This window comes from Lacerta agilis, chromosome 2, assembly GCF_009819535.1.
Source record: "Lacerta agilis isolate rLacAgi1 chromosome 2, rLacAgi1.pri, whole genome shotgun sequence".
Lineage (NCBI taxonomy): Eukaryota > Metazoa > Chordata > Lepidosauria > Squamata > Lacertidae > Lacerta > Lacerta agilis.
In genome coordinates this window covers 4769825-4793496 of record NC_046313.1, presented here as the reverse complement: position 1 = coordinate 4793496, position 23672 = coordinate 4769825, and the positions used below count along the sequence as shown (strand labels likewise).

Below are 23672 nucleotides of genomic sequence, written 5' to 3'. Positions count from 1 at the left end.
GCAGCTCCCACACTAAGGAAAAGAAAAAACACATGCAAACTTGATTCGCTTCCTTGGCATAATCTGGTTTCGGCACTGTGTGGATTTGCCCTTTCTGCACTTCAAGTGAAACAGGGACGCTGCCCAGCCCCTGTTTGTGCAGGCGGCTCTTCCCCATGTGACTGACGCTCTTACTGGCAACAGCTTTGTAATGGGTGGAGGAAAAGCTTTGAGAAAGGACACAACTCGCCTGGCATCTCCAGGAGCACACACCCTGAAATATTAAAACAACAAATAAAGAAGTACAAACATCTGAACTTTATTTTGAAAAGTGGGACTCAGGGAACAGTTTATCTCTTAAATGGATACACAAAGAACCACAAAGCAAAGAGTTGACACCCGACATTCCTCCCCACAGGGCAATGGGTGGCATAGAGAGTCCTTTTTGGAATGGAGGGAGGAGACAATCCTGCAGGGACAGGCTTGGGTGTCTCTTTTCGCCTGCCTGCTTTCCCACAGGGCAGTTGCTGGAGGATTTCCCATGAAGGGAAGGGATAGCTTAACTGGAACAGAAACTCCTATAGATGTTTTCCACCATCCAACTTAGCTCACCTTAACACCTAGGCCAAGGATCCCCAAACTAAGGCCCGGGGGCCAGGTGTGGCCCAGTCGACTTCTAAATGCGGCCCGCGGGCGGTCCGGGAATCAGCGTGTTTTTACATGAGTAGAATGGGTCCTTTTATTTAAAATGCATCTCTGGGTTATTTGTGGGGCCTGTCTGGTGTTTTTACATGAGTAGAATGTGTCCTTTTATTTACAATGCATCTCTGGGTTATTTGTGGGTCATAGGAATTTGTTCATTATTTTTTTTTCAAAATAGAGTCCAGCCCCCCACAAGGTCTGAGGGACAGTGGACCGGCGGCCACCTGCTGAAAAAGTTTGCTGACCCCTGCCCAAGGCAGTTTCTGAAGCCAATAGTCCTATAAGAATGGTGCAGTTTGTGATGCAGAGATACACCCCTCTCATTTGCTGTTAAGTTGCTCAGTCTTCCTTTTGAAACTGCAACCAAATTCCAATTTGCTAGTCTTTCGGAAAATGCCATGGCATTCTGTGCTGCATGAGACCCTTCAAGTCTAAAATTGCAGTTTTTGCCAATCTTCAGAGCTACGTTGTAGCTGCTACAAAAACTGATGGAGACAGATAGCTGTGGAGATGAAACCTCCACTTCCTTGTTTCGCTTTCATTATCACGTGCTTTCTACCACAAGCACAGAATGGTGTTTGCCTTCCCCTAACCACAAACGGTTTACCTATGCAGCAATCATGTGAGCGAGGTTAGGCGAAGAGAAAGAGAGAGCGTTACTCACCCAAAGTCACCCACTGGATTGGGGCTTAAGAGTAGGAATGAACAAATCTGTCCATTTTGGCTTTTCATTTTTCTGATGATCAGTTTGCCCCATCTTCACTTCAGTTTCCTTTAAAAAAAGGTAAAGGACCCCTGACCGTTAAGTCCAGTTGCAAACAAGACTGGGGTTGTGGCGCTCATCTCGCTTTACTGGCCGAGGGAGCCGACGTTTGTCCGCAGGCAATTTTTCCAGGTCACATGGCCAGCAGCGCACGGAAACGCCGTTTACCTTCCCGCCGGAGCGGTACCTATTTATCTACTTGCACTTTGATGTGCTTTCGAACTGCTAGGTTGGCAGGAGCTGGGACCGAGCAACGGGAGCTCACCCTGTGGCAGGGATTCGAACCGCCGACCTTCCGATCGGCAAGCCCTAGGCTCAGTGGTTTAGACCACAGCGCCACCCATGTCCCTTGAACACACGTACTTTCCCATAATATTTCTGTGCCACCTTTGTTGTTGTTGTTGGAGAACTACATTGCAAAATTAGGAAACCAAATTTCAAAGGGGAGCTCAGTTTTTGTTGTAGTAGTAGTAGTAGTAGTAATAATAATAATAATAATAATAATAATACTGTACATTTATTGTCAATGTACAACCTGTGTACAATGAAATTAACTGAGCCTCCCCCCAACACTCAATCTCATTGCACTCTGTGTGCTTGTTGCACAACACACCAACCCCGAAAGTCAGTTGCACCATATTTTCCATTAAGCAGCCTAACAGCCCACAAATAGAAACTGTTTTTAGCCTGTTAGTACAACTGATTCATTGGGGAACAATTTTTTTCCACTTTTCTGTTGCATGAGATTTTTCAACTGTTCTTAGGTTCTTTCAATGCTGATTTCAAATCTTAAATCGATTTTCATGTACATGCTATAGTTATCTTTCAATTTCCGACTTTTGCCGATATTTACACTGGGGATAAGTGGACACTGACACGTTGATCTACCTAACCACATGGTAATTATTGTTTTGCAAACTTAATTTTTCTTTATTTTTATAGTTTTGTAACCTAAATAATTGTATTTTTCAGATCGGACCATGGCTTCTTCAAGTAGACAAAAATGTGGTGTTATAAGATTTTTAAGGTCTTGTTGTTGTTCAGTCGTTCAGTCGTTCAGTCGTGTCCGACTCTTTGTGACCCCATGGACCAGAGCATGCCAGGCATGCCTATCCTTCACTGCCTCTCGCAGTTTGGCCAAACTCATGTTAGTAGCTTCGAGAACACTGTCCAACCATCTCATCCTCTGTCGTCCCCTTCTCCTTGTGCCCTCCATCTTTCCCAACATCAGGGTCTTTTCTAGGGAGTCTTCTCTTCTCATGAGGTGGCCAAAGTACTGGAGCCTCAACTTCAGGATCTGTCCTTCTAGTGAGCACTCAGGGCTGATTTCTTTGAGAATGGATAGGTTTGATCTTCTTGCAGTCCATGGGACTCTCAAGAGTCTCCTCCAGCACCATAATTCAAAAGCATCAATTCTTTGGCGATCAGCCTTCTTGATGGTCCAGCTCTCACTTCCGTACATTACTAGTGGGAAAACCATAGCTTTAACTATACAGACCTTTGTCAGCAAGGTGATGTCTTTGCTTTTTAAGATGCTGTCTAGGTTTGTCATTGCTTTTCTCCCAAGAAGCAGGCGTCTTCTAATTTTGTGACTGCTGTCACCATCTGCAGTGATCATGGAACCCAAGAAGCTAAAATCTCTCACTGCCTCCATTTCTTCCCCTTCTATTTGCCAGGAGGTGATGGGACCAGTGGCCATGATCTTAGTTTTTTTGATGTTGAGCTTCAGACCATATTTTGCGCTCTCCTCTTTCACCCTCATTAAAAGGTTCTTTAATTCCTCCTCACTTTCTGCCATCAAGGTAGTATCATCAGCATATCTGAGGTTGTTGATATTTTTTCCGGCAACCTTAATTCCGGTTTGGGTTTAAGGTCTTAGATATATAATATATGTTCATAAATGTACCAAGCAAACACGTACATGTAAAACACATGTCTGAAACAGTACAGGAAGACAGTCCTGAAACCATTTTGACTCCCAAAGGAATGACCAGACTACCAGGAAAGGCAATCAGATAAGTTATAATCAGATAAACTGGCAGACTGGAAAAACATCAAAATTCAAATTTCTGTTGTAGAGAGCCTTTTCTATGATGGTAGGTATGATGTATCTGGGGGGTGGTCTTGGGCTACCCTTTCAAAATGCCTATATAAGGGCAGGCACACCTTTGTTCTGTATAAGGGCTCTTGTGTACCCCATAAGGGAATAAGGGCAGATTTTGTTTATAATAGGCAAGCCTCACAAACGCTGTTATATTGCGTCTTTGTCGAGGAAGTGCGTAGCAGCCACATACGTAACAAAAGGCATCAGGCTTGTTTGCACTGTTTTAAACAAAATCTGCCCTTATTCCCTTATGGGGTACACAATAGCCCATATAGCGTCCTTTGTAGGTTCTCCATCGGTAGAAAATAACAGAGGCCAACCAGAGAATATTGAGAAGCAAAGCAACTAGTAAGCCTGATCTTTATTAAAGCTGTTGGAACAGGGTGCTCCCCTCACATGCAGGAAAGAGGAGGACCCAGAACAAAGGTGTGCCTGCCCTTATATAGACATTTTGAAATTCCCTGCCCTGGAGCTCAAGACCACCCCTCCATACATCACAGAAGGGGTGTAGCCCAAGACCACCCCCCAGATAAATCATACCTACAGCTTGTAGATCCTGTGTATCCCAAGGGAATACTTTTTTTTTTTTGCATACCTCCAACTGTACATAGATATACATTTTCAATGCTGTACATGTCATGTTCAGTGCTATATAAGTCACGTTTATACCCATATTGTACTACTTTGGCTATGTGTTTAATAAAATATTGAATTCTTGCATTGTGAAAAAACAAAGATTATGGTGAAAAGTGAAAAACATGAATTGCAAAAAAACAAAACAGCTTACAGAACAAAACCAACTTCAGATATGAAATCAGCATGTCGAAATTAGATTAGAACAACTGCAGGTGTCAATGCAACAAAAAATGTTGTTTCCCAGTGTTACACTTCTATATCTCCTGCCCGAATGAATTTTTCTCACTCTCCTAAAGCAACGATCCCTTGCAATGTCATCTAGCGGACTCAAGGGACAGCCCATGATATCATGTGCTGTGTTCACCACCCTCTATAGACACTGGCGGAGGAAGGTTCCGCGCTGCTCCCGGGGCGACGGGGCGAGCGTCGGCGCATGGGGGTGACAAGCAGCGGCCCCTCACGCCACTCCCCACGCACCGCCGCTCTACCCCGGGAGCAGCAGCGCTGCACGGACGGGGTGCTCGCTCGGTCGTGCACTGTTGCTCCCGGGTTGACGGAGGGAGTGGCAGGAGGGACCACCGCCCCCCCCTAGCGACGCCCCTGTCTGTAGAGACTTTCTGTCCCTGGCTGTCAAGCCAACGTACCCCACTGTGATACAATATGAGAGGACACTTTCTATTGAGAACCGGTAGAAGGAGGTCATCAGTTGTTGTTTAACATATGGGTTTGGGAAGAGTGAATCGGGTAGTTTCCCATTAAAGTGCAAATGGAACAAATTTCTCTTCCCCCCCCCCCTCCCTAGCTGAGAGCTCTTTCCGTGCTCACCCAGTCCAGGCTGCTTCTGCCTTTCTAAAGTTTCTCCTCTCTTCTTGCACCCTCGCTCCAGGATGCGTTCAGTCCAGAAGTCCTTGTGTGTACTGATGGTGCTGATGGCATCCCTGGCTTTTCTCTACCTTCATGTCTGGTCACCGAAGCCCTACAGTACGGTGGACCTGCGACACCGGCCAGGCCGAACGCCAGAGCAACTGTTGAGTGACCACCTGCTGGTGCCTGAGAAGAAATATGCACACATTGCTTTCCGGATTAAGGAGGAGGTCCTGGAGTAAGCGCCCATCCCTATTTCACAAGGACAGTGCCTGTTTCCGGGTACCAAGCCCTCAAGAAGCACTGTTTCTTTTTTGTTTGGGGGTGGGGGAGGTGTTGTATATGTGCTTTTAAAAAGGTATAGTGTCCAAACATCAGCCAGTGTGGTGTAGTGGTTAAGAGCGGTAGACTCGTAATCTGGGGGACCGGGTTCGCGTCTCTGCTCCTCCACATGCAGCTGCTGGGTGACCTTGGGCTAGTCACACTTCTCTGATGTCTCTCAGCCCCACTCATCACACAGAGTGTTTGTTGTGGGGGAGGAAGGGAAAGGAGAATGTGAGCCGCTTTGAGACTCCTTTGGGTAGTGATAAAGCGGGATATCAAATCCAAACTCTTCTTCAGTAGGATTCTTAAGGTTTCCATTCAACCCCCTTCCCGGGTGTGTGTGTGGGTGGGGGAATTGAGAAGATAAATATCTGAATATAGGAATGGATGCATTGTGACATTAATGTGCATGCATGTAAATACTCATATCCCAAAGCATGGAGCTGACCATGGCGTGGCTCCAGTGGCCAACTCCTCCTCCTGCTTTGGAGGGGAAGGAGGGTCAAAGCAGTCTCCTGCCAGTAGCAATGCCAGGAGGAGGTGAAGGAGGAGCCATTGAAGCTGTGTGGCCACCGGGCTTGGCTCCGCCCAACATTCTGATGTCACACGTTAAGTCATTGTGGATGTGACATGTCCCGTCCCGTCTCCCCCATTTCCCTTGTAAGCTGGCTCCTCTGACTGGATTTAAGACTCAGGAGACCACCTGGGTTGCCACGTGGGCCAAGAATGTCTGGACTGTAGATTCAGCTGTCCATTCAAGAGCTGAAACGATGTTACACATCGTAGGGAGCAGAGCAGGTCAGTGGTGTGGTGTGTGGCCTAGGGAGAGAAATCTCTAGCCCCAAAGGTGTTCCAATTGCTAGTACCTTGCTTCCATTCCTCCTGCCACTGCTTCCCCGGATAATAAATGTGTTTCACTTTTACCTCTCCTATAATAGGCAACAGCCAGTGGTGCAGTAATGTAAATTTAGATTCTGGATTTATAGGTCTTATTCCGATCCTGCTTTTAGATGGTAATGTAGCCCTGTTGCTTTGGAAGGGAGCAGGATCCTGCTCATTCCTCTGTGTGGGGTCCTGGGCTTCTGTCCCACAGTCCTATCTTGATGGTACTGAGGGCAACATTCATCTCCGTTAGGGGGCGGGTGGAGATTATTAAACATTTTCCCAAGTAAGGCATGCTGTTGTTGCACATTTAGTGTATTCAGCATTGACAAAAGGAGAATACCCCTCAGCAGCGTTTACTGACATGTACTTGTCCCTTCACAGGCTCCTTCCAAAGAGCTCCTGCAAGTGTGAGGTGGAACCTAGTATGAACTTCCCGCTTCAGAAACAGCTTTTTGGTCACATCTATTCTCTGGAATTTGCAAACGCCTTCAATCCTTCCGACCTGCCAGAGATAAACAGCAGGCGAAAACAGGAGTACCGCAGTTACCAGCAAAGGTGAGCTTCACCTGCGGCACAGTGGGTTCCTTGATCACGCCACACATGCTTGGTAGGGAGTTCTGTCGCTAAGGAGCAGCTGCTGAAAAGGCCCTGTTGCTTGTTGCCATCCTCCTATACAGGACCTCAGATGATGGTAACAGGGGAGTCTCACATGGGAGCCAGAACCTATTGGGTGGTGCTTGGTTTATAGAATGGCAGCCAGATTCCTGTTCCATCAGCAGAGAATTAAACCATAAAAGCTACTCCTGACCAGAGATATTATCCAGACTTAGGGGAAGGCTGGGTATATTTCCTTGCTCATCCTGTTAACAAAACCCAGCTTCCATTCCAGTGGTTTTTCCCTAACCCTGCACTGTTGTAATCATTTAATATCACTTATACCTTTTGAACCCTTAATTTACCAACAACTCTGGTAACGCTGGGGTGTAGGCATTGTACAAACCACTCAGATATATTTACTGTATTTAACAAAGATAATAATACTGTTTGCTGACGTGGTAACTTTAAAATAGTACTGCCTCATTAAGTAGATAACATGTCACTGTCACTGTAAATACCAACAGCTTATTTCTAGTGACACTCACCAGTTTATTAGTCCCCTTTGTCGCTACCCGTTTTGCACCGTCAGCTACGCATAAAGTGCTTGATCTGCAATTCTCTCTGAAGCTTCTACAGTGTGATCTGTTGTATTCTCCTGATGTTTCCTTATCTGTAACATGGCTTGCTTACTCTCATTTCCATCACGTCAAATATGGCCTTGCTTTCTTTCCACCCAGCAGTTTCTCTTCAAGACAACTTAACTAAACGATTTTAAGTATTTTTGGTCCCTCCACACATCCAGTGGGTGGTTCACACGGCATGTAGCCCCCATCGCCCTCCATGTTTCCTCACATGGGCACACAGCTCAATGGGTGGTTAGATAGGCTCCTGCGGATTCCATGGCTGCTGCCTTCCTTGAGCAGAAATGCACCTCAGCTGACAGCTGGCCTCGTACTCTGTCACCTCCACCTCATTACCACAGCAGAGTGAATGAAGGGGCAGTTGTTCAAACCTCCTTCCAGCTTGAGGGGTGGTACATCATGGACGTAGCCAAGTGGGGGTCAGCTGCTCTCTAAATCAATCAAAATCAATACAAATCTGAGGTTCTGCCCCCCCCCCAACAAAAGCCTGCCCCAGTAACAAAAAATCATGGCGATGCCCATGTGGTACATGCAACATTTGTAGCTGCTTCATGACTTCAAGCGCATGGTGCAAGAGACTAGTGGCTCACTGGCTGGAAAGCTGCAGTGGCAGCTGCCTTTCTTGTGTTCAGGGGCAGATTGGTAAGTGGCTAATTAACAGTGGAGCAAGGTTGACTTCCCACCACTTATTTCACAGCAGGAACCATCATTGTGTCTCCTGGGACACTATTTGCCAATCTTCTGTGTGCCAAATAAAAAAGGCATTTTTTTGGAGAGAAACCCACCAAATACGCTAGGCAGAGGCAGGTTACTTTAGCATGCATAGCTTAGGGTTAAAGGTAAAGGGGCCCCTGACCATTAGGTCCAGTCGTGTCCGACTCTGGGGTTGCAGCGCTCATCTTGCGGTACTGGCCGAGGGAGCCGGCGTACAGTCATGACCACACTGGTCATGTGGCCAGCATGACTAAGCTGCTTCTGCTGAACCAGAGCAGCGCACGGAAACGCCGTTTACCTTCCCGCTGGAGCAGTACCTATTTATCTACTTGCACTTTGACGTGCTTTCGAACTGCTAGGTGGGCAGGAGCAGGGACCGAGCAACAGGAGCTCACCCCGTCGCGGGGATTCAAACCGCCAATCTTCTGATCAGCAAGCCCTAGGCTCTGTGGTTTAACCCACAGCGCCACCCGCGTCGGCTTAGGGTTAGACTGCCACATTTATTTTTGGGGGGGTGGGTGGGTGGGAGGGATGGGAATCCATAGCCTCTTTGTTCTGATCAATGGAAATGTCACAAAACGGTGAGCAAGCTTTTGTGACCACCAGAACTCTTCACAAGGCTGGATGTTTAGAAAAGCAGAAGAAGGTGAGGAGAAAGCTGTCTTTGCATTGATGCCATAATGTCTGCAATGCAAGCATTTATTTTTTCTAGTATAATCCTAGAAGGTATGTGGCTATGGGGGCTGTCCCAAAGAGCACCTGCACTTCAGAATTTAACTCATCAACCATGTAAAGTAAACCCCCTGAATTTGGAAGGACAAATTTCTGAGTAAACACAGGATTGCAATCTGTGGTTGCAGTCCTAAGCACATTTCCTAAGGCTCACTCTGGGCAGCTGCAATCCTAAGCAATCTCATGTGGAAGACTTGTGAACTCAGTGGGACTTACTTCTGTGGGAATATGTTTAGGATTGGAATTTTAGCCACCAGCTAGCTACTGAGAGTCAAAGCAGCAAATGAATGTGAAGGAACAACATCCTTTGACACAGAATGGACATGTTTGTCAGGCACAGCTTTGAGAGAGTGTGTGCTTACTGGACTTCCCTTCCACATAGTTCTTAAAGCTAAGTAGTCATCTGGTGACCTGTTTTAATTTTTGTTTGATTTCTATTGCATTAAAATCATTGTAATCCACTTTGATTTTTAAAATGCAATTGTGGGCTACAAATATTTTTATTAATGGATAAAGGTGTAGGGCACCTTGTCAAAGGTTTAGGCTGGCATCCCTAAACCTTCTCCCTTTCCATTCTCCAAGGTCCTATTCTCCGACTGACCAGCTCCTCATAGTCCGAGCCAACTCACCTCTAGAGTATCCAGCCCAAGGGGTGGAAGTTCGGCCCCTCCGCACCATCCTCATCCCAGGCAAGTCTCTTCCCCTCCACTTGCTATGGGGGGGTGGCAGGTCTGGGGGACAGGGGACTGTGCTGTTGCGGAAGGTGGTGGGCTTGGCGCAGAGACTTCTTGTGGCACAGGGAAAGGGGGAAATTCATTAACCTCCTTGTGCATTTTTATTCCTCAGGTCTGAGCCTACAAGCAGCTGAAAGAGCTCTGTACCAGGTAAGGTATTTGGGACACAGAGATTTGATTGCAGGGATTGGGTGATGTTTTTTCAGCCTGATTAGTTTCTAACATCCCTGTTAACATCCCTGTATCCTTGCAAAAAGGAAGATTGGTTGTGCCACTTAAGTTGCACATGGAGTTGCATGTTTGAATGTTCCGTTGAGGCAGCAGGTGAAGTTGCATGTTTGAATGCATTCAAGTACATATTATCCCACCTATAGCCTGAAATGGTGCAGGCTGGAAAAACGGTTACTGCTTGATTCTGCTAAATGTATAAACTGGTCCTATACAGGATGGGTGACACCTGGCTTGAGAGCAGTACATGTGAAAAGGATCTAGGAGTCTTGGTAGATCATAAACTTGACATGAGTAAAGAGTGTGATGCAGCAGCTAAAAAAGCCAATGCAATTCTGGGCTGCATCCATAGGAGTATAGCATCTAGATCAAGGGAAGTAATAGTACCACTGTATTCTGCTCTGGTCAGACCCAGGCCCGTCTTAGAGGGATCGGCCGTCCTGGCGCAGCGATCCCTCGGCGCCCCCAGCCTACCGCCTCTCCGCCCGCCTCCCTCCCGTGCTGGCCGCCCCTCGGGAGGGGGGTGGGCGAGCGGGGGATGAGGGGCGGGCGGAGGATGAGGGGCGGGCGGGCTGCAAGCCAGCCGCCCTCGCCTCCCAGAGCCCCAGCTGGAGTGCTGGAAGGTCGCGCAAAGCCCCGCGCCGCTTCAGCGCTCCAGCTGGGGCTCCGGGAGGCGAGGGCAGGCGGCTTACAGCCCGCCCGCCGGCACGCGACTGCCCACCTGCCCGTGGGGGCGGGGGCGGGTTGGGGAGGGGGAGCCCGGTATGCCGGCGGGCTCGTGGGGGCGCCCCTGGGGTGCCCGCCGCCCTGGCGCGCCGCGCCACCGGCCTCTATGGATGAGACGGCTCTGGTCAGACCTCACCTGGAATACTGTGTCCAGTTCTGGGCACCACAGTTCAAGAAGGATACTGACAAGCTGGAACGTGTCCAGAGGAGGGCAACCAAAATGGTCAAAGGCCTGGAAACAATGCCTTATGAGGAACGGCTTAGGGAGCTGGGTATGTTTAGCCTGGAGAAGAGAAGGTTAAGGGGTGATATGATAGCCATGTTCAAATATATAAAAGGATGTCATATAGAGGAGGGAGAAAGGTTGTTTTCTGCTGCTCCAGAGAAGCGAACACGGGGCAATGGATTCAAACTACAAGAAAGAAGATTCCACCTAAACATTAGGAAGAACTTCCTGACAGTGATAGCTGTTTGACAGTGGAATTTGCTGCCAAGGAGTGTGGTGGAGTCTCCTTCTTTGGAGGTCTTTAAGCGGAGGCTTGACAGCCATTTGTCAGGAATGCTTTGATGGTGTTTCCTGCTTGGCAGGGGGTTGGACTGGATGGCCCTTGTGGTCTCTTCCAACTCTAGGATTCTATTTCTTTGACAAATGGCTAGTGTGCATTACCTCTTTGGGTGTTCTTAGATAATCTGAGGCCATGAAGCCACCGGGGGATCTTGTGTGTGATGATTGCTTGTCTTATATATTACAGTGGTACCTTGGTTTGCAACCGCTTTTGATTACAACCGTTTTGGATTACAACCACGTCAAACCCAGAAGTGCGTGTCCCTTTTTTTGGATTGCAACCAATTTGGGGGGGGGAGGCCCCATCGGTGAAAGCGCACCTTGGGTTACAACCTGTTTTGGTTTACAACTGGACCTCCAGAACAGATTATGGTTGTAAACCAAGGTACCACTGTACTTCAACTTGCAGATATGAGCTGGTTGTTTGGAGCGTGTGACTCCTCTCTTCAACCGGTTTTGGGGGCTTCCGGTGGATTTTTGGGATTCAATTCTAAGTGTTGATTATCACTTCAATAAAGTGGGGAACCTTTTTCAGGCCAAGGGCCACACTCCCTTCTGCACAAACATCTGGAGGCCCCGTGCCAATGGTGGGCAGGGCCAGAGTGGCTGGGGCAACGCAGTCAGATGGGCAAGGCATTATTATTATTATTATTATTATTATTATTATTATTATTATTATTATTATTATCATCATCATCATCATCAATATTAAAAGTGGGTGGAGCATTGCATGTGAATTTTGTTTTATACCATAGGCTAGTTTATACGCACACCCCTTTACCCTTCATCCAGGAAAGCAATAAACATTATCAGAGAACAAGGACTTATTCCAGCCAGGCAAAAAGATTTGTGGCAGGGGCGTAGCAAGGTAAATTGGTACCCGGGGGCAATTTTTTTTTGTCAACCCCCCCCCCCAGCATGGGAAGGTCAGGTGGTACCCGGTGCAGGAAATTTCTTGTCAACCCCCCCATTGATTCCAACCCCCCCCCCCCCGCAAAAATTGTTTTACGTTATTTCATATTTTCTTACAAAGGAATAATAACAAGTAATAATAATAATAAACTTTTATTTATATCCCACCCTCCCCGGCCGAAGTTGGGCTCAGGGTGGCTAACATCAGATACATAACATTGGTATAAAAATCAAACAATAATTAAATTACCTCCTAAAAACATCTCAAAATCAAATTAAAGTCTAATTAGATGGCTTTCCACAGGGTTAGGGTTGGGAACAGTAAAGTGTTCTCTGAACTGAAATTTCAGCCTTCATGACATAGGAAAACAGCCAAGTAAACAGCTATTTTGGTGGAGGAGGGTCAAGATATTAACCGATATGCATGAAATTTCATATATAGCTATATAATCCCTAGTATAGTAAGACAAGACCTTTGGGGCAGGCATTTAAAAAATTCAATTTTTTTTTTTCAAAAAAACATTTTCTTGATAATTTGTCACCCCCACCATTATGGAGTCCGGGGCAGCCCGCCCCCCTCGCCCCCCCTTGCTATGCCCCTGATTTGTGGAGGGTGCAGAGTGGGGCTGGTGAGGGGGCTGTCACTTGGGAGGGTGTGAGCTGCACTAGGTGTGGCAGCTTCTTTCCAGGCACAGGTCCATGCTTTAAAGCGTCCTGTCTGAGCAGCCCCCCCCCCCGCCCCCCGGAGCATTCCCTGTGGAAAAACCTCCAACATCCCGCTAGTCAAAATCAGGACACTCGTTTTGGGGTCCATTGCTCTCACGGGAGCTAGTTGGTTCGCGCCAGAGCACCAGACCCAAAAAAACAAGACATTCTGGGATCCAATCAGAAGGCTTCTGTAATTTTGGGACGTCCCGCTTAAATCAGGATGGTTGAGCAGTATGCAATTTCAATCTGTGGGAAACCTGAACTGACGTTTGCTCCAAATGAGTGCTAAAGAGTGGGTTTTGTGGGGAAAGTTCTGGGGTAAACAAAGGAATTAAAAAACACTCAGGCACTGAGCTTTTAAGCACGGCCTGGACCTGGAAAGAGGAGGGCAAAAGGCAAGTGTGGATGAGCTCTTCTTGTGTTTCCCAGCCCTCTTGCCTTCCTGTTGTCCCTCCCTTTTCCAGCTGTCTCTTCCTGGCGCCATTTCTTGTTGCACAATGCCGAGTTCTGAAGAAATGCAAACAATTACTCATTTCTTTACTCAAGAGTTTATGCTCTACCCTTCTCTTGTAGTCACATTATTCAGAGAGTCAGGTATCAGTCAAAGTACTGCAGTCCATGATATTTCCTTTTTTAAAAAAGTTTTAAACTTTTATTAATTGGGAAAAAAATACAGACATAAACAAAAATATACAAGTTCATTTCAATAACAAATCAAAAAGAAAACAAAATATGAAAATAAATTCCATCTACCCAGCTTGAAAAAAAGCTTGCCAGAACAGAAACGCTTTCGCAATCAGTGGAAAGTAGCAAAGGATGTGGGATTAAGCAAACTTCATGTGTCACCGCATCAACTGCGTATGACGACCGAGAGAACCGTTCTTATCTTGATTAGAAAAAAGCAAACCTTCCAGCAGGTTCATGCAAATTATCTAGAATTGCTCTGTGTGCCTATAATTTATTTGCATGTCATTACTATAACCAAATCTGTACCCTGCAGAAAACCTGCTGTATAAACCGGTCTAGTTAGATTTTGATTGGTGGAGCATCTTATCAAGTTTTCCATTCTGCCCCCAGCACACCATTTTACCAGAGAGATCCTAAAGCTGAGGTGGGGAACCTGTGACCCTCTTCATGTTTGGGGACTCCATTAAGGTTGCCATATTCCAGGGATCAAAAACCCAGACACTCCACCACCATCGGGGCACCCCCCACCATCCTGCATCTCCCTTGTTCACCCCCTCCCTGCTGCTAACGGCTAACCCCTTCCTCTCCTGCCTGCTCCCCCCTTCTTCCCTCCCCTCTCTTTGCTGTCTTTGGCCTCCTGCTCACGATGGGAGGCTGAGAGGCCCTGGGAAGGTCATACAAGGCCAGGCGACTGCCGGGACCAGCCTGGGGCCTAGTCCTGGCAGTTGAAACAACACTCCCCCCAAACCCAGGCATTTAATGCAAAAATCTGCCCAGATGGGGTTGCTGGCCCCCCAAAACCGGATGTGTCCAGGAAATCCCAGACATATGGCAACCCTAGACTCCATCAGCCCCAGCCAGCTTGGCCAATGGTCCAGGAATACTGGGCCATTGTAGTCTAAGCATGATAGAGGGCCAAAGGTTTCCCATCCCTGTTGGAAAGTCACAAGCTGGCTCCCTTCATTCTTGACCCTGCTAACTTTTTTTCTCCTTTGACAGGTCAACTTGACAGCTACCATGGGCACTTTTGATGTGGCTGCAGAAGTGGAAGGGGTCAAGGTGGAAGGGGAGGGGGGCATGCAGCTCATCATGTCAGGATCCCAACTGGACAACCTCAATCGGCAAATGCAGTTTGTCACCTACACCAACACACTCTTCCACCCCAACACAGCAGATACAGGTGGGTACAGAAGGGGCATTCATTGCATTTCAAAGCACCGGGGTGTCATTGCAGAGAACGGGGGGAAAGGCACAGGATGGCACTGCACAGAACCGAGGAAATCGCGTCACAATGAGGAAAAAAATGAACAAAATGGAAACCATTGTGGGGATATGAACAAAGGCTTTGTGGTAGGTCTATTATTTGACAGGATGTATCATATACATCCTTTGAGCTACTGTGCTAGGAATGTGAGCTAAGAGCTAACTTGCCTCCAGTTCCAGTCGTGCCTGTGCTATTAGGCGACTCCCTCAGACCCAGTCCTTCTGTCTGCTATATAGGAGAGATAATTGGGGTGCTGTAAGAAACAGACTCCTTGCAGATACCCGGGAGTTGAGCCCGGCCACACTTGTAACCTGGGGCTATTCGATTCAGACGCTGAGTACTCATCACCCCCCCCCCCCCACACACACTTTCTTCCCAAGGACCCAACAACTTACCTGTGATTGCAGGGACAAGTAGGGTGGGTGGAGGAGCTCTCGGGCTGAATGTTCATTTTCACCAAGGGGAGAACTTGGGGTTGCAAGGAAGGTGGCACAATAATGCCAGTTCCCACTGCTCCTGCTGCCAGCGCCCCCCCCCACTTCTTCCCCAAGTAAGGATTGTGGGCAGATAAAGGTGAAAGATCGACATGTCGGGTGCAAGCAGGTGTTCTCACGATTGCTTGCGTGGCAAATGTGCGAAAGGTTAAGTTGCTTGTGAGGCGTTATCCTATTGGACTGGAAGACCCTCGGGGTCTCTTCCAGCTCTCTTTCTATTGTGGCAGTTCTGTGAAGTGCTCTGAATACGTGGAGGGGAGCGTGTAGACTGTTGTTGCTGTGACTGGAATGCTGCCTCCCCCACTCTCAAAAATTGACTAGTGTACGCATTTATTGATTTGATTAAATTTCTTACCTGTTCTTTGCCATATGTTCCCAGGGCGGGTTGCAACAATGAAATATACAATTTTAGGCAATGCAATGCCTTTCAGTTTGACCAGGCATTTGGGGGCTGTGGTGTATGTTGGAGGAGAGGAGGGGTAATTGAAATTCATTTTATTTTTTGTTTCTGTTCTGTTTAACTGTGGCCTCAGGGATAGGGCAAGATAGTAGCTCAAGGAAGGAAGCTATTAAAAAAAAATGAAGAAATAGATGTTTCTGAAAGATATATTGCCAGAATGCTACAGGGGATGTGTGATTTTGCTAAGCTGACAACTGTGGAAATTAATAAACCGTGCAAGCTGGAATCTCTGCAAGCTTCTTCTCGTGGATTTCTGATATTTTGCACCCGGCCCTGCCTGGTGGACCTCAAAGTTCCAGTGAAGTAGATTTCGCAAGCCTGAGGTTTGCCAGCCCCTGGCTTAAAACACACTCCTAGGCATTGTTTATGTCTATTTAGATGTCTGGTTAAATTCAATGGGACTCACTCCCAGGTAAGTATAGCAGGGATCCGGGAGCCTTTGGTTCTCCAGATGTTGCTGGACTACAACTCTCATGACGGTTGGCCTTTCTGGCTGCAGCTGCTGGGAGACGGTGTCTAATAACCACCCCATATTCCCCATTGCAGCCTTGATTATAATACTACTTAGCATTCATATAGCACATTTCAAGCACTCTATTTACATTATCTCTGGAAGAATTGCAGCAGCACTGCAAGGAAGGTTAGTAATAATGTCCTTTATCCTTACTAGCCCTCATGGAAGAAATGGGAATCCAGTAGAGATGTCTTTGGCGGGGGGGGGGGGAGTACAGGAGAGGGGTGGCATTTTTCACCACACTTCCCTGTCCCTTCACCACCTCTTACGCTGGTCTAGATGGTTCCCCAAACTTCCAGAGCAGATTTTCAGTATGTAGAAGGGCTTCAGACGAAAGGGGAGATCAGCGAAACACGCCTTTCCCCCTTTCTGCTGATGGGAGCATAAAGTGAACAGAGCTCTGCTCCACAGACCTAAACTGTTATCCCCATATTATAGTCGAAGGGTGAGTGCTGAGGACGAGAGAGCGGTTTGGATAAAGGCAGCCACCAAGGTCATCGCTGATGTGAGATTTTTTAAAAAATCTGGGTCTGACCAGCTCAAACTCTTGGTCCTTAGAATGTACCAGTTTGTACTATGTATGTGTGAATGGTAGAGAAATATCAGCCCACAGCCAGTGAGTGATTCACACAGAAAAGGCCTTTGGAGCAGAGAGTCTTTGAAGTCTGGAGTCCCACTCAGAAGGACCCCTCAAGTGCAGCAGGGCTAGCTTACCACATTTTGGAGTAATGCACCATTATCATCTAAAGAACATTGAGCTCAGTCTAAAATTAGCTTACTGCACCAGAGCTCCCAGGCCAGAAACACGTCTCATGGTGTTAGCTTTGTTTTCAAGTGCTTACAGCTCTAGACTGGCCTTCTGCTCCTTCCTCTGTTTTTCAGTGCAGTTTTCTACCGATGAGCACCATGCATCTTTCATCATCCGCATCCGCCATGCGCCTACACCCAAGCTCTACAATCCAGGACCCTCCAGCACAGGATCAAGTGGCGGTGAGTACTACACAAGAGGTGTCTAGCACACAGGTGTCCCAAGGAAAGGCCTGGCCTTTGAGCCCATCTGCTGTGTCCAACTTCAGACTTGGATGATCAGAAGTAAAAGAGTCTTTCCTTTCCCCCAACACTCTACCCCACCCCAGTCTTTGTCCTCATCACATCCTTAGAGATTCTCTCGTCTTTTTTGGTCTCAAATTGTTCCAGGATTAAGTTCTGGTTTTCACCACAGGCCTTGAGGGGGAGAGCTCAGATGAAGCCCTGCACACACAGGGCTGCATGCCACCACTGCCACCCCCATTTGTGTGCTATATGATAAGTAACCATGCTCAGGAGTCATGCAACTAGTTTATAGTAATCCCGGCTCATAGTAAGCATTGTGTTTAGGAGCATGTCTTTTCAAGATATCTCTTGCTCTCTAGTAGCCCAAGAACCCACTGCCACAGAGTTAGATACCATGGTGCTTGTTCAGCTGTGGTGCCCTTCTTGTGGAATTCTCTCTCCTGAGTGGTTCACCTGGTGCCCTCGCCGTTTCATTTCTTTCTGTCTTTTTGGTGCCTTCTTCCTTGGAAACCAACCTGGAAGTATTGTTGTAAGGCAGTATAGAAGCCCTCTAAATGAGCAGATAGCTGCTGGGTGTGTTGTTCTTTTAATCTCAACATTGGAAACTGTGAGGGATATTCATTTCTGCCCAAGGCTTCTCAAACCACTCCCTCAGAGCCATCCCTCAGCAGAACCTTCCCAACCTCTCCTGTGTTGTCTTTCCTCTGCAGAATACGACATCAGTGCCCTGGTCACCATAGCAACGAAGACCTTTTTGCGCTATGACAAGCTGCGAACACTGATCAGCAGCATCCGCAAGTTTTACCCCACCGTGACCATCATCATTGCTGATGATAGCGAGACCCCTGAACATGTGCAGGGACCCCACATTGAACAGTACTTTATGCCCTTTGGCAAGGTGTGGAGACTAGCTGTGGGAAGCCTCGGGCACATTTCTGAATCTCTGCTGGGTTCCATTGGGATGCGCTATCTGAGGGCAACCGGCTCTGGGGTCAGACTCCTGAAGTAGAGATGGGGGTGGAATGGGGCTAATTGACACCTACTAAGAAGGGGTGGCGCTGTGGTCTAAACCACTGTGGCTTGTGGATCAGAAGGTTGGCGGTTCGAATCCCTGCGACAGGGTGAGCTCCCGTTGCTCGGTCCCAGCTCCTGCCCAACTAGCAGTTCGAAAGCATGTCAAAGTGCAAGTAGATAAATAGGTACCGCTCCGGCGGGAAGGTAAACAGCGTTTCCATGCACTGCTCTGGTTCGCCAGAAGCGGCTTAGTCATGCTGGCCACATGACCCAGAAGCTGTCTGCGGACAAACGCCGGCTCCCTCAGCCTGTAGAGCGAGATGAGCGCGCAACCCCAGAGTCATCTGCAACTGCTGTACCTTTACCTTTAAGTTACCTCCACTGTAACTTTCCATTGGGGAATTTCACTTTTCTGTGTTCCAAAATTCACGATGGGGGGTGAGTGGGAATCCTCTCACCAGTTCAGTTAACTCCTCATCACACATTAACTGCATCTACACTAACAATCAGGATGAGTAAAGAGTGGAGCTTAAATGTGTTCTTGTACGTGAACCTAGTCCACATTAATGACTACAACATTGGGGTAGCAATGTGAATTACTAGAATATGGAATACAAGGATGCAGTCTTGTATTTGTGGTACATGGTAACTGGAGTGGAGTAGTGGCTGAATAAGGCCACAATGCTGAGGTAACCCCAGGCTGGAGAAAGTGCTACAGCTGGTAGAGAACAGTATGCGGATCAGCCACTGGAGACCCACAAGTCTCATCTGTAGGGAACCACCTGACCCCCTAGTTGCCAATGTAGAATGAAAAACTAGTTACTGACCAGGGGTCTAGGGAGGGAGAAGCCACACTTGGGTTCATGGAGCCCAAGGAGAGGTATGGTGCCCAGTGATTGAACTCGTGATATTAAATGATAAGATGCTTCATGGCAAAGCAAGATGGCTATGTTTCACTTTTGGGCAAGGGGAATGACATTAGCAGTGTTGAGAACGGTGCTTGCAGAACTTCCCCTTCTTTTCTAGGGCTGGTTTGCCGGCAGAAACCTTGCCATTTCCCAAGTGACCACAAAATATGTTCTGTGGGTGGATGATGATTTCATCTTCACACATCGCACCAAAGTGGAGAAACTGGTAGATGTCCTTGAGAAAACTACCCTGGACCTGGTGAGTGCCTTTCCTGTAGTTGCTTTTCCTGTTCCCCATTTCTTTCATCTGAAGCATGGATGACAAACACGTGGCCCCCCAAATGTTGTTCCTATCAGCTGTGGGCGTCCAGGAGCATCTGAAAGGCCACAGGTTCTCCATCCTTGGTCTGAAGAGACGGACTGACATCTCTCCAGCCAAGCCTTCTATTATACAATATTATTATACAATATGCCATATTATACAATATGGCAGCAAAATGCAGCTTCTAGAATTGGAGAAAGATGCTCGCAATGGGGAACCTTGACAGCCATGACGGTTGAAGGGATCTGTGGGGACGGGGGCAGGGCTGGGGACATGTCACATTCTGAAGTCCAAATCAGGCTTGTAGGGAGAGCCAGTAAGGAAGGAACCTAGTCTATATTAGGCTGAAGTTGGCTCCTTTAAGTATAGATCTTTCCCAGTCGGCATCTATGTAAGAATTGTTTTTAGATATTTTCAGGTGTTTTAAGTCATTTGTGTGTTTACTGATCTTCCCGCATTGGAGGCAGTATGCCTCTGAATACTGGTTTCTGGAGAAGCCAAGTAGGGAGAGTGCTGTTGTGCTCATGTCTTGCTTGTGGGCTTTCCATAGCATCTGGTTGAGAAGAGGATGCTGGACTACATGGGCATTTGGTCTGATCCAGCATAATTGTTTCTATGGTCTTGAGGGGGACCGTGGGGGAACTGCTCTACTCCTTGATAATTTTGGTTGCCATTTTTGCACCTCTGGGAAGCAGGCTGGCTGGCTGGCTGCTGTGGGAGACAGCATTTGGTCTGAGACCCTCAAGGCCAATTCTTACGTAAATCCACACATCTGTGCCAATAGAGACTGTCCCTTGTATGCCTGGCCCAAACTCTGTTCCATCTCTGCATCCACCCCAAGTGTCCTCCTCTCTTGTGCCTGGCAGGTGGGTGGAGCAGTGCGAGAGATCACCAGCTACACCACCACATACCGCCAGCAGATCAGCGTGGAAGCTGGCGGTGAAGATGGAGATTGTCTGCACATCCGCCAGGGTTACCATCACGTCATTGAAGGCTTTCCTGACTGCGTGGTTACAGATGGCGTGATCAACTTCTTCCTGGCACGCACCGAGAAGGTTCTGCAGGTTGGCTTTGACCCTCGCCTCAGTCGTGTTGCCCACCTCGGTGAGTCATGCTGGCACAGTCCAAGTGGTGCTTAGCATGTGTAGGCAAGGAGCATTGGCTTAACTTTAGGGGTAGCACTTTTGTACAAGGTGGCGGGGGGGAAGTATATGCAGTGTACAAGTCAAGTGATGTGCTTGGGACCCTTTGTGCGTGCAGTGAGTGCTTGGAGCATAATTTAGGACCAGTGACCATATCTGGACTAAGCTGGTATTTTGGCCGCATGAGGACTTCCTGGCTAAAATCCAGAAGACCGTGCTAATCATCCTCTCTCTCTCTCTCTCTCTCTCTCTCTCTCTCTCTCTCTCTCTCTCCAGAATTCTTCATTGATGGCCTGGGTATTCTGCATGTCGGTTCCTGCTCTGATGTGGTGGTGGACCACGCCTCAAAGATTAGGCTACCATGGCTAAAGACAGACAGTGAGAAGCAGTATGCCAAATTCCGCTATCCCAACTCAAGTGAGAACAGCCTGAACACCAAACAGAGCTTCTTTTACTTCAAGAACCGTTTCAAATGCATGACAGGCAACTAGTCTCTGGTGCTAATGAGTTTAGCTTCACCCCTGACAACTGGCTTTGTCCTCAGGCAATTGGGTTTACCAATCTCAGGCAGCCTGCTCTGGCAGTTGGCCAGAGCCCCAGGCAAATGGCCTTGTCTGTCAACTAGCCAAAACCCCAGAACTCAGGGTGGCCTCAGCAGCCTCAGGAGCAGTTTGGGAAATGGGCAGCCATGACCACTTTTTTTAAAAAAAGGAAAAAATGTCTTTTCTAGCAGGATGGAGAGACTGTGCTTTTGCTTGATTCTGAGCCTTGGTGGTCAGGAAGATGTGACCTGTTCCTGTGTTTGTTTCTGCCTGTTATGTCTCTGAACTGGAGAATCTTGGATGGGGTGTGATACTTGAGAGCGCTGGAAGTTAACTTTCTTTCCAAGTTGGAAGCAACCACAATTTTTTCTGGGCTTCCCCCTGCATCTCTCCACACACAGACACTTTATCCAGTGCCACAACATTTTGTGCCAAGTCTTTACACCTGAGCTCCCTTCTTCCCAATTCCTTTCCCTCGTGCATCCTGAAGCTGGTGCCATCCTGGGACATTTTGAAGTGCCAAAGACTACAGTGATGGAAAGCAACCACCAGGGGGAAGCTTTGAGGTATAAACTGCTGCAAAGCAACATAAAAGGAGGACAGCAGGGGCTATAAAACAGCACACTCAAAACTCCAGACAAGTTCAGGTTTGTCCACTCCTGCGAGAAGAAGTGACCTGTGTTCATAGACAGTGGAGTGGGAGCTGATTTTCTAATGTGGCAGGAATTTTATATGCTGAAGAAGGCAGACTTGTGTACAACAGACTGCAATGTTTTTTATTTCAAACAAAATCCATTTGACAGGTCTTTCCCCCCATATCCCTGAACCCTGCTTCCTTTTGCCTTCTTGGTCCCAATTGCGTAATTGGTATTACTGTTCTTCCTACAGCTGCTGTTATGTTTTTTTTTGGGGGGTGAAATGCTTATGAAGCAGGGCTGGGTTTAGTTTCTCCTGCATATTTAGTTCCAATGCATGGGATTGGTCCTACAGTAAGTAAGCAGCAGCCATTGAGACCACTCTGTTATATGAGACGCTTCTCCCACCCCATCCCCCATATGATGTGCACTCCTTCCTGGCAGCCTGGCTACGAAGTGCTCATCTGCGACTGACTGGAGAGGTATTGAGACAGAGAGGCAATCATAGCACTAGCCAGTCAGCTCTAGGCACAGAAGCACTTCTGCAGCAGGGAGAGTGATGCAGAGGGGACAGATGTGGAAATTGCAAGAGTCAATGTGGTTGGAGCAGTACTGATGATCGCTGCCCTTCAGCTGTGAAGTTCAAATATATTTGTTGTACTACCGTAGTGCCCCCTTCCTCCAAACACAAACACACACACACACACACACACACACACACACACACACACCCCAATCCATGACCTTAAGGTCCCTTCTGGTCATGTCAGTAGACCCAGAGCAAATGGCTCTTCTTCAGAAGGGGGAACATGTTGCTTTCCTGAGACTGTCCTTGTGCTTTTCTGCCACAACCATCAGATAAGCAATGGCCTCAGTAGGTAAAGAATTGATGCTTAGTTTTTTCCTTCCACCTAGCTACCCCCTCCAGCCTAAGTCTCTTGCTTTTTCTAGGGTTGCTTCTTGTCCCAGGATGGTGCATTATGTCTGAGTCGCTAGGTCACAGTTTCAAAAAAGATTGGTATAGTACTGGGTCTTAAATAAGGCATTTGCTAGATTGGTCAGTTGGCTGTAACAGAGGCTGCTGAAGTCCCATTCAAAACTGAAGTAAGCCCTGTTGAGCATAGTGGGACTTACAGCACAATTGTTGACTCCAAGTCTCTCATCTCTGTTTATCCATTAAGCAGAATCACATGCTAAAAGGTAAGGCACTGAATCTTTCACTGCTTTCCCTATGTAAAGTAGGGCAGGTGAAGCCTCTTAGTTTTAGCATACATATTGATATGTAAATAAGATGGGTTCTCTCTCTTGCTGTCATGCCACTTTATTTACTTAATTTATTAAATGGGGGAGTGATTCAACCCCTACACATTCCCCCACCCCACAACACTCTCAAATACAGCAAGAGTTATTTTCAAAATGTTGACATACTGATTTGGAAATATTACTGGAAAGCTTACAGCCTAAACAAGCAAATGCTTAGTTTGGGACACACGGTATGAATTCAGATTATGATACTAGGCTGAAGAGTCAACTATTCTGATGTGAAGGAGAATTACAACTAAAAGCAGAAACCCTCCTCAGTGAGGGAAGCTGCCCAGGAGGTGAACACCACCCCCGTTTCTGATTTTCTCCCAACAGCCCTGCAGTGTTGCCTTACTGCCCAACCACATGAGGAGGGAAAGGCTGTTTATCAGTCTTTAGGGTGGCTAGCTATGGATTTGGCAAGCAAGTTCTTCAGCGACGACGGCGGGGTGTGTGTGTTAGCCTTTGCATGAAATAATATCTTCCAACCTCCCCAACCTCCTGTCTTGTTTGCATCCAGC

General features: G+C 47.5%; 1 protein-coding gene across 1 annotated transcript in view; it reads left to right on the top strand.

The window, feature by feature from the left end:
• The window catches only part of B4GALNT1 (beta-1,4-N-acetyl-galactosaminyltransferase 1), a 57631-nt gene extending 35077 nt beyond the window's left edge, over positions 1–22554 (top strand). The window contains exons 2-11 of the mRNA XM_033137759.1: positions 5071–5286; positions 6639–6812; positions 9524–9630; positions 9788–9825; positions 14501–14681; positions 17116–17223; positions 17997–18184; positions 19327–19467; positions 20397–20634; positions 20949–22554. Coding sequence (XP_032993650.1) covers positions 5071–5286; positions 6639–6812; positions 9524–9630; positions 9788–9825; positions 14501–14681; positions 17116–17223; positions 17997–18184; positions 19327–19467; positions 20397–20634; positions 20949–21163 — 1606 coding nt within the window. The 3' untranslated portion in view covers positions 21164–22554. The remainder of the gene's footprint in view (positions 1–5070; positions 5287–6638; positions 6813–9523; positions 9631–9787; positions 9826–14500; positions 14682–17115; positions 17224–17996; positions 18185–19326; positions 19468–20396; positions 20635–20948) is intronic.
• Positions 22555–23672: the final 1118 nt, after the last annotated feature.